Source organism: Rousettus aegyptiacus, unplaced genomic scaffold (genome assembly GCF_014176215.1).
Source record: "Rousettus aegyptiacus isolate mRouAeg1 unplaced genomic scaffold, mRouAeg1.p scaffold_m13_p_5, whole genome shotgun sequence".
Lineage (NCBI taxonomy): Eukaryota > Metazoa > Chordata > Mammalia > Chiroptera > Pteropodidae > Rousettus > Rousettus aegyptiacus.
In genome coordinates this window covers 52,329,343-52,348,924 of record NW_023416308.1, presented here as the reverse complement: position 1 = coordinate 52,348,924, position 19,582 = coordinate 52,329,343, and the positions used below count along the sequence as shown (strand labels likewise).

The window sequence follows — 19,582 nt, the reverse complement described above, 5'->3', positions numbered from 1 at the left end:
TGACTAAATCTAGACCTTATATGTCAGTCCTATACAAAAATATTCTCAAATCTAGGAAATTGTGAAAATACTTTACCAAATCTAAACTTTTAAAATTTTTCCTATTTACTTGGGTAAACATTTTATCAAATATAAACTTTACAACCTCACTAACAGAAAAGTTACACTATTAAGAAGTATGATCTAGAAGTAAATATAACGAATAAAGAATAAAGTAAGCATAAAAGCATATCTACATCTATAGAATTTAGGGATAAATTATTTATGGAAGGGTAGAGGGTAAGAGATAAATATTTCAGCCTGAATTAAGTATGCTTTCAATAAGAATATCTTACTTTGCACTAGATTAATTTACCTAAAATTAATAAGTGGAAGAAGTTTAGGTCTGCCAGGTCCCGTTCCAAAGCCTTTGTTTTATGTCATATTTCAACAAGCTTCTCGGTAACAAAAATGAGTCTCAGATGCTAGGGCAATCAGGTATGGATTTTCATAATCTCAAATTCAATCAAAGGAAATTTGAGGAATAAAAACCTTTGGAAGTTTTCCAGAAGTCTTGGAATTTGTCCAGCTTAGTGTTTTCTTTCCAACCCTGAATCAAGTTCCCCATCATCTCACCGCTATGGAAAAAGCTATTTAGAGAGGGTCTTTATTAACCTAAAATTCCCCTAAGGTATAAAAGACAAAGGCAAATACATAAATTACCTAGGCCTTTTTTTCAATCTATAAAAGGTCCTTGTGAATACACCTGGGCTCTTAAATGTGGTTTACACATCCAGCAAGTACATGGTCACGTGTTTCTTCTTCTCTTTAAATTTTAATTGAAAACAATCCATTGCAATTGAGTTTATTCTAGAAAAGCTGTATTTAATATACTAAAAGAAATAATTAATGTAAGAAAAGGCCCACAATATTTTTCTTCTGTCTTATCTGCTTGGCAGATCACTATTTACAGTGTTTCTGATGCTTAATGAGGACAAAACTATCCCTTATTGTCAATGTATATTTCTGACATCGATTTTGAAATCTGTCTGAAATGTACAAAGGGGATTCCAAAGCAGAAGTAAAACGTGCACAGCAAGGGTCTGCTTTCTATATCCCTCATTTTCCTGACTCCTTAAGATTTACTTCGGCTTGCTGTCAATTACTGTAAGAGTTTCTTTCTTTTTGCCTGCATAAAAAATACTTTTTAATCTAGTCTAGCAAAATGAGTGAAATAACTTTATATATTTTAAAGTCATTTGATGATTCTTATTATTAGTAACATGTAATAGCAAAGCATTCCATAAAATAGAACAGATGTTCAAATGGTCCTCACATGTGGTTTATGCTACAGTTTAAATAGCAAAAGAGCCTGTTAAAACTAAATGGTTATAAAGAAATTATATCTTTAGTCAGATAATTTAGAAAACAGGCAGTTTTATCATTATCATGCAAAGAAATCTTGAAATCCTGAAAACTATCCCTAAATATGAATTATAAAATGCCTTCTGTACATCATTAAAGAAAAATAAATTTTACAAATGATAGTATAAAGTGGACTTTCTCGAGGAACCACATGTTTCTAGTAGGAAAACATGTGGATTAATTGTGAACTGGGCAGTGAATTACCTATTGGTCAAGTGTATTATACTAACCAAATATAGATGTATACACACATATGGATAGCAGTGTGAAACTAAACTGTTTTTACATGGCCTATTAGATGATATTAGAAAGACAATGTCTTAGAATAATTTTGTAGAAAGCTTTATTCCAAACAATTTTCTCAATGTAAAGCTTTTTTTCCTTATCCATTCCTTTATTTTGCTTTTTTGTTTTCTATTGTGCTGTGAAACTGTCTTTGGATATGGCTAATAACCCTGTTAAATAACCCTCTCATGAAATGGTTTTAGTTTTATCAAAGGAATGGTCTAAACCAACACATAAAATAATTGGGATATCACTTCATTAAAAAAAAAAAACTAATATAAATATGTAAGGCTAAAGTAAAGTGGATTATAAAACTTAATTTCTCCAAATAGAAATTTTAGTAGTTAGGTTTAAATATTGAAAGACAAACTTAATTTCTATGGACACAAAATAAATTAAAACAACTCTTTTCTCCTAACAGCATTTTTTTTAAAAAAATAGATGTCTCTATCATCACCTAATACTTATTCATACTTATATTTCAGTCTGGTCCTTTTGGTGATTAAACTGACAACCTGATATTGTTTACTTTAGGAAGTATATTAACTATTTCACACCACTATGTGTCACTTGGTAATGTAGGAACAACTAATTATTTAATTATTATTTAATAAAAGGCAGTCTAACTCTTAAAAAGAGTTAATATTCTCAAAGTGTGTGGTTTACTCATAAGAAATGTTTACTCTCCAAGTGGATCAGACCACCACAACATGGACATCACAGAAAATGAACATCATTTACTTGAAATACTGCAAACACATGTTAAAAGAATAAACACTTGAATAGGCTGATTAATGGTGAAATATGCAACACTTTTTATTAGTCAATTGAATGATATTTCACTTGCAAATCAATGTTCAAGTGCTATTCATTAATATGGTGTAGTTTTGTTTTATTTTGTTTATTTGTTCATTTGGCATTAAGTTATCACCAAACTCAGTATTTATCAAACAACACAGCACAAACTGCACCCAAATTCTCCCAGTATATAAGCCATTTCCTAACTTAAGAGAAATTTCATTATATACTAGGAAAATATCTTGAAAGAGATAATTCTTCATTTTAAAAATGTAACTTGAAGGTAAGAAAGAAATCAAATGAATTGGGGAGAGGGCAAAAAACCACGACACTTTTTAAAATTCTTCTAGAGAATAATTAGAATATGCTACTTCTATTCCCCTATAGAGGGAAACATAGAGAATATTTAATCTAGAGTGTTTGCAAAGTCCACATCACATGCAGGGGTTTAATTACTTGAACAGTCAAATTGGCCATGTGATCCTAGTTTCTAAATAGCATCCAATTTCTTTAAGAATCAACACACAATTAATTCAAATATAAGAACTTTTCCCTAAAAACTGTTACCACCTTGACTATCCTATGAGTTCCGGCCCAGGTAACTGAATCAAACATGGAAATTCTAAATTCTCAGACCAACTAAATCAAGCAAATGAACAAACTAAGTGCTCACAAACAATAAAATAATAATTAAGCCATACTCTTTATTGTCAGGAAATCAACACACACAAATTAGTGGCTGGCTTGTTGGTTTGTTTATGCCATTATGTTTTTCCTTTTGGGAATGAATTTTCATTGTAATCTCTTTTGAGTCGTTGACATTCTAGGCAAAGGAATTCAAGACACAATTCTTTCTCAATTACTAGTAAATTTAAGGTTGAAAAGAAATTTATGTAATTGGTTGATGATGATGTCGGTTATTTGACAGTAAATGAACTGTGAAAGTGAACAGCACTAAATACTACATGTTTAATACACTTTGAAATTAGTTTACCATTGCTTTTGGTTTGGACTCTGTGGAAGGAGCTGCAGGAATGGCAAAATGAGAGGTTTATTTAGCGTCTGGGAGAAGCTTATGAAAGCTTACTTAAGTCCTCATTCCTTCTAACATCTTAACAGCTGTGCAGTTTCTTACAAAATATGTTTTATCGTTTCAAGAAATGCTGTTAACCTCGCAGTTTTAAAACTGAATGAACAAGGCCTCTTGGACAAATTGAAAAACAAATGGTGGTACGACAAAGGAGAATGTGGCAGCGGGGGAGGTGACTCCAAGGTTAGCCTCAATGTCACCAAAAGCGGGTAAACAGTATGTAAAGTAATAGGTGCATCTGCTAGGAGACTTACGGTTTGGACATACTAATACTACCAGAATTGCTAGTCAAGTCCCTTCACAAACTTAAGTATGCAATTACTGTCAAAGCAAAAATATTTGCAACAGTTATCAATGTAAGGACACACTAACCAACCTAATTAAAATAGTCACTGAAAATCTCTGGCTTTGAAAAGGTTGTGGTTCAGACATTGTAGTCCTATAAACCTTGGTTTTGGAAAGCAGCAAGGATTGCTAGTTTTTTAAAGAGCAATTTAGTGAAGAAAGGAGGGAGAATAAGAGAGGGAATGTGTTTCTTGTTTTCTTCAACAGAACTTCTACAAGAAATGTTTTTCAGTAACGGCAACAGCGGGGCTTCACCTATTATCTGTCTAGCATACCCATCAGAAAATCATTTCTCCACCTAAATCCTCAGGTTTCTGTTAAATAACAAGTTAAATAATAAATCAAAGATAGTCATACGAGCTAGACATTTTTGCCTCCTATAAATGGATCGAACTGCAAAATGATCAAGCTCTAAAAATGAGACCAGCTCAGCTTCGTCTTCACTATATCCATGTCATATTTCCAGCTTCATAAAATTTTTTAAAACTTCTAAACAGTGTCTAAAGAAAAAAAAATGTATACAATTAGAAAAAAAACATTAAAAACAATTTAGAGATGGCAATATAATTGGTATATAAGAATATTGAAAATTTAGAAGTATACATTCTTGTGTTTCTGTTAAAATCTAGAGAATTACCCAAAACAAGAAGTCCCACTTCTCTTCAGGTTCTTATTCAGGCTATAAATTCTCTCACTTAGCCACCTAACCCACAAAACAATGCTCTGTTTTCAAGGTGTAACTGTCAAATGCCTGCTGACTTTGCCCTTTTACAATGCCACAAACTTCCCCTCAACTCCCATTCTAAAGAGCCTTTGAAATTCAGCTCCCTTGTGTATTTTCACCTAATAACTTTACCAAATGATAATTCTGGCCACAGAGAGGGCATGAAAGAGAAAGAATTGTGTGAACCCACTCCTGATCATCCACATCCTTATTCTGAGAGAATCTAAGTTCCTACAGAACAAGAGCAGAGAGAGGCTAGAAAGAGTTCTTAGGGCTTCCTCCCGGATGGTTCCCCTTCAACACATCTCTATTCAAGTCACCAGCCATGGTTTCTTAATGAGTATCAATTCTTTTTATATTTTGATGAGTATTAATTCTTTTAATATTTTAGAGCCCTAGTTTGCCTAGAACATACTGATAATTTTCATAAAAATACAAGTAAATATATATGTACGTATATATGCAGAGAAAATTATTCAAGTTTACACTAATAATCTACTATTTCTCCATGCAAATTATAAGTGTAAGAAAATGTGCTCTAATAGCACCAGAGGAAACAAAAGCAAGGATATTCTAGTCCATTAGAAAAATTTTACTTGCAAATTTTAATTTTTTATTACAAATAGAAAAGAAGTATAACACCGCTTAACAGATAAAATGTTCCACAAAAATGAATAATGAAATTCTATTTTAGTGTATATTAAAGACTCAAGAGGGAAAATAAATAAGCAAGCAGAAGCAGAAATGTACACATAATGGAAAAATCTATGTAATAAGAGTCATTTTAATTTATTTAAATGAGGTCAGACAACTCAGTTGGATTTTAATCTGATTCCATCAAACCCACTGTTTGGTACATAATGAATACTAAATAAATATTTGTTGTCTAAAGAAATAAATACGAATCTAAACTTATCATTTTCACAAATCAAATTACTTGTTCTTATAGGTATTTGGTATAGTATTTTTACCAAACGTGAACTATAAAATGATATTTCAAATCTTAACAAGTAATTTCTAAAATGCTATGAAAAATTAACCTAAAATGCTCCCCCAAATAAAATTGGATTATGTTTCATTTTTCCTCAGGAATTTTGTTTTCATACTAAAAAATATTGATCTAGTATTTATCACCAAGAGAATAGGTAATTACAATCTAAATGATAATATGCGTAATCTGAATTTGTGATAAAAGGTGATATTTAAATGACCTCACCTAATTTAGATCAAAGTAAATAACCAAGAGGTAGTTGTTGCTTTTTCATTCTTGTTTCTACCTTCTTCAGGCGTCTGATTTTTTCTTTAAACTCACCTTGCCTCTCCCATTTTGCCTGATCTTCAAAAGAGGGAGAATAAGGAACAAAAATGTTGAATTGGAGAACAAAGCTAGCTCTTAAGCCTTTACTGAGTGTAAAGCCAAAGCAGAAGAGCCCATTAAATATTGCCAATTCACTGGTGGGGGCGGGGGACGGGTGGTGCGCACAGGGGAATACACATTTAGAGATCTCAGCACAAGCATGCTGAAATCTGGTGTTCTGATTTTCATATACAGAATCTTGGTAGGAGAAAACTAAGGGGAAAACGATGGAAAGCTGTTCCTCATGTGAACAGGTTCCTATAAGAAGAAAATTGACCCACCTGTCATTCACAGGATTGTAACCAGGGAGGATATCTTCAGCCTTCTAGTCAGCAGCAAATTATTAAACTTCTGCTTTAACCAAGGCCATAGCCCTAGTACCTGTGGGGAAAAGGAGAATTCTCTACTGTCCTTCCCCTCAGGGAGCTTATGATTTAATATAACCAACCAACAACTGAACTATTTAAAGTCTCTGGCAGCTTCCAATCACACCCCAGGGCTGCAAAATAATTAGCACCCCCATTCGACTGATAAACATTCTCAGAGCATGCAGTTCTGAGCATGACAGCCCTCGGCCCAGAGGCTTCACAGTGAAATGTAAAAATTTTATAAAAGAAACAAGGAAATAGATCCTACGTCTTAAATGAAATAAAGCAGAAAGGCATGATTTGGGGGGGGGGGCAGGGTACAAATTTGTTTGAAAACTTATTCAATAATGTTAACATTATTGCAATGTGGTCTTTTTTTATGATCGTAAGAAATTCATACTCATTCTTGTGAATAAAATAACAGAGATTTACTAATTGACAATGAACCAATTAAAAATATCATTGTGATGTCTAAAACTCATTTTCCACTGTGGTTAATCTGATATCATTTAGCCTGAGCACAAACCACATACAGAATTTTATGCCAATTTTTATGTGAGCTGTTTAATCCTGGTTCTAGATGGAAATTTTGGCAAATGCCTATAATCATCCATGATCTATAAAATTATTTAAATTTTCTGTGTTTTATACTTTATTCTACTTCTATGTGTATAAAAATAGGCACACTCATGAATGTGCATAATCATATAAAAATCATTCATTCTGTAGTTGTAATTATCAAATAATGTGCTTTTCAGGAATTATATTAGATCACAAAATACCCAGTTTTTAATTTAGTGCTTTGAAGAATACAGCCCATTTCTGTCTAAAATGTTACACTTGTAAATGGCCTACACCCCTTCACCACAGCCATGGAAGCCAATGCAAGAATAAAGGGGTTATTGTAGAAAATGAGAGTTCAGAGCAAGGAAAAAATTTACGAAAGATAAACCAAAGGTGGTCTTCATCTAATCCTCTAATTTGCCTTCAACCTCCCCTTCTGGAAGAAACTTGAAGGAAACTGCTTTCATTTTTCTTCTATTTTTAACATTAAGTCCTCCTCCCATTGCACCCATTCAAGAAGTGCAATATAGGCTCATATAATGTACCTAAGTGGGTTTTAAAAGGCTTTGGCAAAACTGGGCTAGAAACTTAAAAACTTATAGTATCAGTTAAAGGAAAACTCTTGTTCTGGATTCAAAATCATTTAAATGTAGCAACTTTACAGAGCACTTACACTGAGTTGGATACCCTGGTAAATACTCTTTTACATAGATGAGTGAAACGTGGCTTTTGCTCTCAACGAATTCACAGTTCACCCACCAACCCAAGGTGTGGTTTTATAAGAGTCACTTCAGAAATAGAAGTGGAGGGTGAAATGTGGAAGTAGGGGAGAAGGTCTGTAGATAGCCCCTAGATTGGGACTAAATTAACCAAGCACCCCAAGTAACCATAACCTTCACCCCATCTCATCCCAAATTCAGTTTCTAATAAAAAGTGTTAAATCATGCTCATGTTAGACTTTAATCCAAAACCCAGGATTCTGGGAATGTGGCAAATGCATATTTTTAAATGGAATAATGAACCTTGTAAGATCTTATAACATTCATACAAAAGTTAAATTGTGTTTAGAAACCAGATAAACAAAAAGAAAAACATATTTTTTAAATATTTTTTCAAAACCAACAATACTAAATAAATGGGTCAAACTAAAGCTGTTAACCAGAAAACTCAACTAGAAACCCCATTTCATGAGTTTTATATTGTTAAAGTTTTTAATTGCACATGCAATGAAGTCAGACTATTACAAATTCTGATACAGCTACTTCCTAGTTCTGTGAATAGATGAGTTAAACTCTGTGTGCTTTGGTTCCTCCTTTGTAAAATGCAAATGATAATAGCAACTAAATATGTAAAATGTTAGTTACCATTATCACTATCATGAGAAATGCATTACCTAGTTGTGTAAATAGGTTTATGGAATTAATTTTCCAGTAACTAAATAAATGCATGCTGTGTTTCTCCAAAAGCACTCAACATTTCCAAGAAGAGAGGCGTTAGGAGACACAGTCAAATAAAACAATTGTGGCAGCCTTATAAATGTCAAGAGGACTACAACAATTCTCTTCTTGAGTGTTTATAAAAGCAAAAAGAAACAAAAAACAACCAACCACAAAAACAGTAACAACAAAAGATGCTAGGAGTTGCTGCTTCCCATTCATCTTCTTGCTCTTTATTTTATATACACAGAGGTGAACATGGGAATGAAAGCAGAAAGAATTCTTAGATTCCTTGGAACACTGATGTTGAGAGATGACTGACTTTTTGAGAGTCCCTATGAAACATTTAGAATTGAAAGACTCAAAAAAGGTAGAAAAGAAAAATGGGACTTTATAGTACAAAGAGTTTTGTCTATTGATAAAAATCTTGTTTACCCCAAACCTATCATGTATTTGTTGTTAAGAATTAGGAGAATATATTATAGTCCCTTCCCTTTATACTTCAAACATATTAATATGTAGACAGAAAATGATTGAAAATTGCTCCTGGTGATAGTAGGTGAAATACTGCAATTCAGAAGGAAAAGATTAGCATGAGCTTATATTTTAAAATAATTATTTACATATCTGTGTGGATAAGGACCTTCCTCTGCATAAAGTGGTCCTTAGTAACACTAGAATCACCCTCCTCTTTCAATTCGTTCCTGGATGGGAGTGGTGAAGGAATCCATTTAATGATGGGCGCTGGAGACATCCTTTTATAGCGTTAAGTAAAATCCTACTACCTAAATCATAATGCATGTGAGAAATGAAACCAGTCCTACATAGCTTCTAGTTAAGTCTGTCTGATAACCCACAGCCACTTCTATTTATTTTGAAAGGGGGAAAAAAAGGAGCTTCTGGGTTTTGAATGACTCCCACGCTTATGTTGGGAAAATTGTAAATGCTCAAGAAACCCAACCCAGGCCAATAGTTTTGGATTCACAGTAATTGCATACATTTTATTTAAAAATCCTCCCTAGCAGTATGTGCCTGTTACCTGAAGCGATGGAGCAGGCCCCAGTTTTATGTCTGATTCTAAACCTGGGCCTACAGTACAAGACATAGCGCCTACTGTGGCCTCTGCTCTGTCACTTTGCCATGCGATTCTAATGTAGTTTTACTTGAATAACATAAAATAACATATATAATGTTATTTATGTTATTTTCCACGTGAAGAACTCCTGTAAACCTTGCCGTTTTGAAACTCAGTGAGGCAGGCGTCTTAGACAAGCTGAAAAACAAATGGTGGTACGATAAAGGTGAATGTGGACCCAAGGACTCTGGAAGCAAGGTCAGTCGCTGCAGTTCGGGCCTCCTCTTGTGTTCACAAAGCAGTAATGAGAGCGATTGTCACACACACACAAAAAACATATGGAAACAGTTGAAAACTAAACATTTCTCTATACACTGCCTAAATAGAAGCTAATATCATAAATTTCAGCCACAGGGCCTGTCTTTTAAGGAAATTGCAACCTGCTCCCGATATTAAGGCTTTTAAACAAATTTAAATTAACCAGAAAAATATATAAAATAATAAAATTTCCTATATTATTCTCAAACTTACGTACCACTAATAAAAGTAGTGCTTTTTGGTTAGGTTTTTATTTGTTTTGGAGGCAAAGACCATGACATTTATTATTTCAAGGACGGATGTATTTTCAAAACAAGAAATGGGAAACCTATCAGTAGTCATTCAGAAAAAGATTTTAAATATTAAATATATCTTATTCAGAAGTTTAACCTTTTGTCATTGTATTGGCAACCATTATATTTAGTTTGAAGAGGCCCTATCATATTTTTGGGCTGACAGATAAACAGAATGAATATTCCAAATTTATTTTAGCAAAATGATTTAATAAATCAATGTTTTCTGAGTAATATTCTCAAGTTCTAAGATCTTTTAGTTGTGAATTATTTTTAGACAAACTCAGAAAACTATAAGCCTGATTTTGTTGAGTACAAAAGAAAATACTGTTACAAATAGTTGTATTTTCATTCTAAAGAAAAAAGTAACAATTTATCAGTGAATTGAAATACTTGCCCACATTAATAGAACATAGTAACAGTGCCAGAAAATCATAGTTGAGGTTTCTTGGATTCATTTTTTTCTGTCTTCTTTTAGAAAGAAAAATATATACATATATATTAATATATATATTAATCTAAGACTAAAAAACTGACTGTCTTAAATAGAAGAGCCTCAATTAATTTAAGAAAGAGATAAAGTACTATTAATTGATCCTTTTTAGGACTTATCCCTATATTTTAATCACTTCATCTGCCTTTAAACCAGGGCAGAATGAGATAAGCTTGACCAAGTAATGAAATAGTTATCTCAAATCTTTATGTAAAGTCCAAGAAGCATAAATATTTGAGTGATTTTGCTACAAAATGAAGTTACCCTAAATTTTTGGCATAGTCAGGTGATGTCATGGCTAAGCGCACAGTGTACACAGTGCATCTTTTTAACTAAACACTCTCCTAATAAAACTATTTAAGTCTAAATCACATTTTGCATGAAACACTGCTGAGAAGATGGCCAGAGGGCATCCTTCAGATAGTCTACCCAAAATAGTTTTCAAATAATGTTATGTAATATACATATTTATAATATATGAAAAGGTCTGAATTCTTGTTATAATTTTAATATCTTCCAATCATATGCTTGAGTATTTCTGAATTTATTATGAGATAATACAATACTGAAGCTCTGGAGAATAATATGCCTAAGATATTAATTGATTAAGTGTTTTTCAGTAGGAATTGAATCATATTTTTAAACCAATAAAAGTAGTTATAAATTTGTCCATACATAAATAATTTATTTCTCAATTGACGATAATTTGTCTATTTTAAAAAGTTATCTTTAAAAAAAGTTACCCAAGTATGATGCATATATAATTATTACTAAATAGTATATAATATGTAAAAGTGACACTTTCCAGAAGATTTCCCATACAGATGTGACTGAAAGAACAAATGATGTGTATACTAGCACATTATTTGCATCATTTGGTGAAGTAATGACAAGTAAAATGTGAAACTGCTAGCTTAAAAAACTTTAGTTCCTTAAGTAGAAAATGTGAAATTAGATTTATTCAAGAGAAATAGTAAACATTAAAAGTATCTTTTAATGGCAGGAAAGCCAAAAGAGTTCTCTCTCCCATGTAATCATATTTTAAACATGTCATTTTCAAACTTAACAATAATAAGCCCACTTCTGCTACCCTATGTAATATATAAATGCTTATTATGACTAAGTATAGTGCTTTTCATAGCATATTTAATAATGATAAAAATGTTACCGATTTTATTGAATGTAATTACACACAATTTATTGGTAATCATCATAATTTGTCTTCTCCTGAGAGCTATAAGCTCTATGTTTAAATCCATAAACCTACGTCAGCGATTTATACATGTAAATAATTTCAGGTTAAATTAAGCACTTATGTTAATTAGTTGTTTGGATTTCATGTGTTCTTTTACCTTCTGGATGTGACATTTCCACAGTTAATTGAAGTGTCTTTATCCCCTACAGGACAAGACGAGTGCCTTGAGCCTGAGCAACGTAGCAGGCGTCTTCTACATTCTGGTTGGCGGCTTGGGCTTGGCAATGCTGGTGGCTTTGATAGAGTTCTGTTACAAGTCCAGGGCAGAAGCGAAGAGAATGAAGGTGGCAAAGAGTGCACAGACTTTTAACCCAACTTCCTCGCAGAATACCCAGAATTTAGCAACCTATAGAGAAGGTTACAACGTATATGGAACCGAAAGTATTAAAATTTAGGGGTAGGACTTAGGGCCTACTACAGTGAGTGGGTGATGCATCCTGTAAACGCGGTGTTGTGACCTGTCTGTCCAGTGGTGGTATTGCTTGCTTCTAATTAGAGCTTTATATTTTTAAAAATTTCACTGCAAAGTGGTTCGGTTTTCTTTGGCTGCAGACGTACTGTTTGAAACTTTATGTTGCCAATAGATATCTGCATTGAAAGGGTCAGAAAGACAAAAACAAACCTCCAGAATTGCTCTGTGAAATGATTTAAACTGTGTGTCCTACTCAAAAATTGAGAGAAATTGGAAATTAGATCTGGGTTTCCTTGTACACAGACCAGGCTATCTTTCCTGGAACAATCCAATTTTAGGATAAGTGCTAACAAAATAAGCATAAAACCTGATTCAAATGATCAAAGCTTAAACGGTTGCCAGATAAAGTTTTCTGGGAAAACTTTTCTGAGAAACAATATATGTAAAAAGTTCCATGGCACATAGTAAATGCTCAACAAATTTTAATTCTTATTCTAATTTATTTTACATTAGCCATCATCCTATATTTTTCAGAGTAAAACCTGGCTGTTTGTTTATCTGACAATAGTCCTTGAGCCAGACCTTGAGGCAGGAGTGATCATCAGAATATTGACTACAATTCACATTTGTTAGATGAAAATCAGCTTTTATGTTCACAATATCACTAACATGAGCAGACATTTTAGGCAATATAGCAGTTTTTCCATCAAAAATGTCAGTAATATATGTGTTCTTTAGGAGAAATTCTGTAAAAGATAAAAGTTGCAGTGAGTTATTATGAATTTTTAAATTTCAATTGCTTTTAAATAAGCCAGATCAGCCTAACTTACTCACATCCTCTCATTATGTCACAATAAAAAATTATAGGCATTCAGTGAAATATAAGAGAGGAAGATCATTTTTTTAAGAATCTAAATGACTACTTTTTTCCTCTAATGATAAAGTGGTTTGAAAATAAGATCTAAAAGCATTTGTTATTGCCCTTCCTAAAATCAGGTCTCTAAAACCCATTTTCTAAAATTATATATAATAGCCAACTGAATAAGCTTCTCATTCTGATTAAAATAATAAATGAGCCTTTAAATCCACAAGAGACATTCAGTGCTTGATGTGCCCTAGGGTCAAAAACCCAGTATAATTTTCATAAGAATGAGATGTATATCTGAGGTTATGCCAGGTAACCCTGCTTGATTTTAATATTTATTTATTCATATAAAAGCTATTGAAATACATGTCAGTATCTTAAAGTGAACAAAAGCCATCCCTTTTAACCAAAATCTTATTACTTTTATCTATAATTTTGAAATCAATGACTGAATATAACTGCACACAGATAAGCCTAAAGTGGTTCTTTCCCAATTTTTTTGGAAAAAAATTAAAAATAATACCCTCAATCCACTCACATCAGAAGGTTTCGAGCATGTCTTCTAATAGCAAAGTAACAAACTAGGATGCTATCAAGGTCTCTTGGCCATTATATGAATGTTTTCATCTTAATATTTACAGAATTGAGGAGAAATTTTCCCAAACTGAGAAAAATAATACCTGACAAATTTTCAGAGCCAGTTATATGGACTTCATGCTGAGATTAATATTATAAAATGCCTTAAATAAATTTTTTAACCAGTTCATTAAAACTGACTTTTTTTTTTTTTTTTTTTTTGGCATCGCAAAAGCATTTCAACCATCAGCAAGGTCCAAGGGCAGTTAACAAAGCAAAGAAAAAAGAATATCAGAAAATTCTAGAAAGAAATACTCACGGATGCTAGTTCCTTACAATGTTTTGGGAGGTTTTTTAAAAGAAATAAATTCCCAGGTTATATACAAACAATTTGCATGTATAATGTTTTTGGAGCAGAATCTGGCATTGCAGTTCATCACATGAATTGCCTTTAAGGCTGGGGTGAACTCGTAAGACAATAAATTTCAAATAAAAAGAAAAAATTCATATCCATATCTCTTTTTAAAAGATTTAATGACATTCAGGGTAAATGAGATGATCTGTACCTGTAGAGAATTGAGAGTAAGCAGTTTTTATCACACTCCCATATTAAATGGCCTTTTCCTTTTGAAGACTCTACTTGCCATAATTATGCAAATGATTGATAATTTAGATAACATTGTCCCAGAATCTCAAAACCTGAAACCTCCAGTATGTGGAGGAATATTTACTTTAAAAGTGATCAGCCTTTAAAGAGAACACATATAATTAAGGTCATAGCTATTAGTCATAACAATCCAACCAGATGCAGACCATATGGAAATTTTCAAGCACATTTTCTGGTTCTAGTAGCCTCAATAGGTTCACAACAAAATGAATAGAAATGAGCTTTTGTGGAAGAAGCAGAGATAAGAGGATAGGAAATAAGAATGCTGAGAACTAAGAACACTAAGATTTAAAGAGAAAATAAGGAATTGACAAAGATTTATTAAGTAATACCTTCAGTTGTATTAATAAACTACTCAAAACTACCAAGAAACTTTTCTGCTTTGAATGTTTTTCTTTCCTCACAAAGGCAATCAAGAAAAGAATGAAAACAAAAATAGATACTATGGTAAAAGCCTTCTGCAAAAATTTCTCCAAAAAAAACCCCACATGGCTTTTATTCATTGTATTTTAGAATTTCCTTTCAAAAAAATTAAAATGAAACAAAATTAAACTATTAATTTTTAAAAACAATTTCTATTTACTTAATATCAAATGTTAAAGGAAATCTGAAGAAAAAAATTCAGACTTTGGTCTTGGTTTGTTTTAGTGATGAGTAGAGTTTCTGTAGAGACTGTTTCCTGACTTCTGATTAGGAAGATAAGTATTAATTTTTGAGATGATTCACTAAAGCAGAACTATGATCGTGACCTGATTTTTATCAAAAATATGTCATTAACTAGCAATTTGACTTCCACTTATCAGGGTACCTGATCTCTAAACCTTTTCCTTATAACTGTTCTACCCCAATTATTAACTGCATTATTTAATGTATAATTATTCAAATATTTCAGTTCTAAGGCAGAATAAATACAGGAATGGGAATTCCTAACAAATTAGTTTTACTTAAATTCACAACAGGAAATTAAGATACATCATGAGTTATGAGAAACTTATGATCTAAGCTATAAAAATGTAAGGAATATCTTATTTACCTTATTTTCCTTTTGAGTTAACATTAAAATTCAGCTCTAGAAAGAATTTAAAGACAGTGAATAAACAGTAGATTTACATGATAGTGCCTGTTTCTCTTCTGTATAATATTATTTTCTGCTACCTAATATGACAGAGAACAAAAGAATTTAATGAGGATTTCAGAGACCTGAACCCATAACCTCAATCTGCGAAGTTCCCCATTCATAAGGTATTGAAACATGTCCCCTTTTAGTGCACCCCCTTTAAGCACCTAAAACTTCTTAAAATATGAGCCTTAGCTTCTGTAGTAGACATAGAACAAATTTTATGTCACTAATTGTGCTGTTCTGGGTCATGTCTATAACTGTTGTGAGTGAATGAAAGTGTCTGTGGATAGATCTGTGTTCTGAAAACAGGAAAATCTGTCATGAACACTCTATGTATATAGTTTGTTTAGAAAATTCACCACAATTTTAAGAGTATAATTCTTACAAAGATGTTTTCTAGCCAGACAAAAAGACTCAAAAATAAAGAAGTTGTCAAATCTAAAGGAGCTTTTAAACTGAACTAGAGGTACTAGGGTATAGAGTGCAGCGAGTTAAAAGATGTGACCTACCCAGATTTGCTAAACAAAATCTTGTTTTATGATTTTAGGATGAGTTCTTAAACAAGTAGGGCCACACACTAGACTAATTCATTCTTCCCTGCAGTTGAGCTTTTCTTTCCCGTGATAACCATTTTTCATGTGACCGAATGAATACGGGGAAAAAAATGCAGATGTCTAATTATTGATAATTTGGTGTTTGTTGTGTCATAGTTTGTTGAAGAAACATAAATGTTGTAACACCGCACATTCTTTCTGTTTTCCTTTCCATGCAACCCAGCTGACCTTTTCTGAAGCCATAAGAAACAAAGCCAGATTATCCATCACTGGGAGTGTGGGTGAAAATGGCCGTGTCTTGACGCCTGACTGCCCAAAGGCTGTACACACTGGAACTGCAATTAGACAAAGTTCAGGATTGGCTGTCATTGCATCAGACCTACCATAAAAACCAAAAAAATAATTGAGTGCCTTAATTAAACTGTGTTGGTGACTGATGGGAACGCAGCCCCGAGGGACGCGCCACGCGCAGGTCTTTGCTAAACCAATCCTTCGGCTGAGAGCGGGAAGTACGTCCTAATGCGCCGGACATCAGCAGCAGCAACGTGTGCATGAGCTCAGCTCGGAAACCCAAACTCAGATTTTATATCAGGAAAACTCACCATTTAGGTTTTCTCGGGGAGCGGGTGGGGGGAGCTGGGATGGGTGTATTAACAGCAACAAATTTCACTCGAGTGGACTTTAAAACTAATCAGACTTGCGAGTTGGTGCATCAACTGTGAAGTTCTTGCTCGGAAAGCCCTTAGCCTTCACTGCAAGGGATGAAATAGTTATAGAAGTCAATGAACATGCTAACCTGTGTCTCCAGAACACCCATATAATCGATGAAAGACTATCCAGCTGAGAAAACAAATCACTAAACTGTGATAAGAAAATGATAAACAAACATGTAAATCCTGTGAAAAAATTTAAAGGAAGTATTTACACTTACTTTGGAGAAAAATACTGAAACATGCTTGCTTTTTAACTGACGTAAATTCAGTAGAGAACAACACAATTCTTTTTTCTAACCATCTTAGGGAACAATACATTGCAATAATTGATATAAATGCCATCACTGTAATAAACTTTAGAGACTTTTTTTTATAAAAGGTGTTGTTTATCTTCTTGTTTGCTGTAACCTTCACTCCGTCACATGAGTTGCTGTCCAGATTGCATTTGTCTTACTACCAAGAACAAACACAAAACAAAGACGACGTTAACGTAAAATCATCAGTCTGCAATGTAGAATCAAAAGAGACTACGGGTCACTCATGGTATCGATATTATTTATAATCTTGTTCTGTGTACAACATTGTGGTTTTTGTACCCACCAAAAAGAATAAAACAACAGATGTTCTTACAATGTCTACAGAGCTTAAAGTTTTTCTTATCTTTCTCAAAGTTATTTGAGAAATTATAAGACTGTAGGAAGAATTGTACAAGCGTGGGCCATATTGGAAAATGGAGCTAGCCCTTATTTTTTTTGCATACTAAGCTACCCTCTTTTACAGATCTTTGCTGGTTAGTGGGTTAAATTGTCAAAGATGGAGTGTTTGAATAGGGGAATGAATCATTGCCGTAACAGCAACATACCCTGTAATTGTGTGTTGAAATTTTACTTGACTGTATTTTGCTGCATAAAATAATGTGTCTCTTTGGGCTTTTCCCCATTCTTATTATTCCACTTAAATCACATGAAGGCACCAATAACAGAATGAAGAATTCCTTCTCGTTTTCAACTGAAAATTGTGAAGAAAATTATACCCATGTTTATTTGCAACAATCACCTTATGTTTTATATGGGTTGAATGAATGTGGTTCAAAAGAAGGTTTGAATCATTTGAAATAATAAGTACTGTAATACAAATAAACATAACAATACTAAGAGATCTTGGCAGAAAGCACAAGTTAAGATGATTTTGGAAGTCTGGCCTTGAATTGAGTTTTCATAGGTAGAGATGTATGTTAAGAGCCTTACGGATGAGCTGAAAACCGCATGTCAAAGGCTTGTTTAAGGAGTGTATGCAACTGGATAGACTGGAGAGAGCACAGCGTGTGATCTCAGAAAAGATAACATTGGAAAAGGTGAAGGATTGATCACCTTGCTTCAGCTCTCAAGATTCCATTCCCCATTCAATCTCTGTGCTGCAGTAAGAGCAATCTTTAAAGTTCTAACCTATAGCGTGTATGCTATAGCGCACACACACACACACATACACACACACACACACACACACACACACACACACAGTTCCCTCAGGAAAAATTCCAAGCTCTTGAACAGAGCAAATGAGTCCCTTTATGACCTGGTCCTTGTCCTTACTTATCTCTTCCATGACTTTTCTCACCCCTACCCAGTCTCTCCCCTTTGCAAGTGAACCTCAAAAGCAGCACATGGGACACTGCATTTACTATTTCTTCCCTATCTCCTCTTTACCTAACTAACTTGTACTCATCCTTCAATACTCAAACTGAATTTTACCTGCCCTCAGATGATTTCCATTCACCACCTCCTGCCTATGAAACTGAGTTAGGTGCCCTGTTAATGTTTTCTCCCCATCACTGCACTTACCATACAGCATTGTAATTGCCTGTGTACTTGTCTGTATAACTACTAGACTGTAAGCTCCTTGAGGGCAGGGACTGTGTCTATCTTGTTCACAGTTGTATCCCCAGCACCCAGCACAGTGCCTGGCATATTGTAGGTGCTTAATAAATATTTGTTGAATGAATGAATGAATTGAATTGAATTAATTTGATTAAGTGGAAGCAGAAAGACAACTTTCCTCATTAACAGTCTCTAGAGTGTGTGCTAACTTATAGTTAATGAGTCAATATGAAGCTGAAGTTTGGCCGATTTCATTGATATTGTCTACCTCACTGGAAAGGAGTACCTTAAAAAAAATGACCTGATGAATTTTCTGATCCGATGAGACGGTATTCCATGTATTGTACCTAGCTGTGGAATAATTTGTTTAGCTAGAAAAGTTGTCACAGATAATTAAATAACCCAAAGCAGGGGTTTAATTTGGTTTTCAGCTATACTTCTAAAGATATCTTTCATATAAATCTGAGTGGATTAGTGATATAAGGTTAAGAAGGTATATTTCTTATAGTTTTATTTCTATATTAGTAATACATATTATATACTTAAATTTATATATTTCTTATAGAATAATTATGCCAAAAAAATGCTCATATTTAAATTTGAAATTAGTAAGAAGAGATCCCTCTGGACTCCAATCTGAGGAGATGCTACAAAGCTAGAAAATGTGATTTTAAAAACATTTAAAAGTGTTACGTTAAAACATTCAGTTTCATAAAGTAAAGAATTCGATTACTAAGCAAGCAAGATCACCATCTAGTGCAGAATTTCCTGAATAAATCAGGCAAAGCCAATACTGAAGATACATCAACTAGTTAAACGAATACAATGACCACATTTGAAGGATATAAAGAGCCCTTAGGAGAATCATTTCGCTACACTCAATTCAATAGATAAGTGAAAATACCAGCCCTGCTGTTACTGCACTTGCTTTGGCCTTGCTTTAGGCTGTTCCCTAGTCTCCGCACCTGTTGATTTTCAATGTATTCCTTTTTC

The 19,582-nt window shown here is 33.4% G+C and overlaps 1 protein-coding gene across 8 annotated transcripts in view; it reads left to right on the top strand.

The window, feature by feature from the left end:
* Window positions 1-18,698, top strand: part of GRIA4 (glutamate ionotropic receptor AMPA type subunit 4) — a 320,071-nt gene extending 301,373 nt beyond the window's left edge. Inside the window, exons 16-18 of one of the 8 annotated variants that reach the window (XR_001598786.2) lie at window positions 3,646-3,760; window positions 11,955-12,202; window positions 16,223-18,698. Coding sequence is in view for 5 of the 8 variants with exons in the window: in XM_016159687.2 (XP_016015173.1) it covers window positions 3,646-3,760; window positions 11,955-12,089; window positions 16,223-16,387 (415 nt within the window). In the remaining 3 variants the exon portion in view is untranslated. Of the gene's footprint in view, window positions 1-3,645; window positions 3,761-9,589; window positions 9,749-11,954; window positions 12,203-16,222 lie in introns of those variants that run through there. The other 7 variants (XR_001598785.2, XM_016159687.2, XM_016159686.2 and 4 more) reach the window with 7 other exon arrangements.
* Window positions 18,699-19,582: the final 884 nt, after the last annotated feature.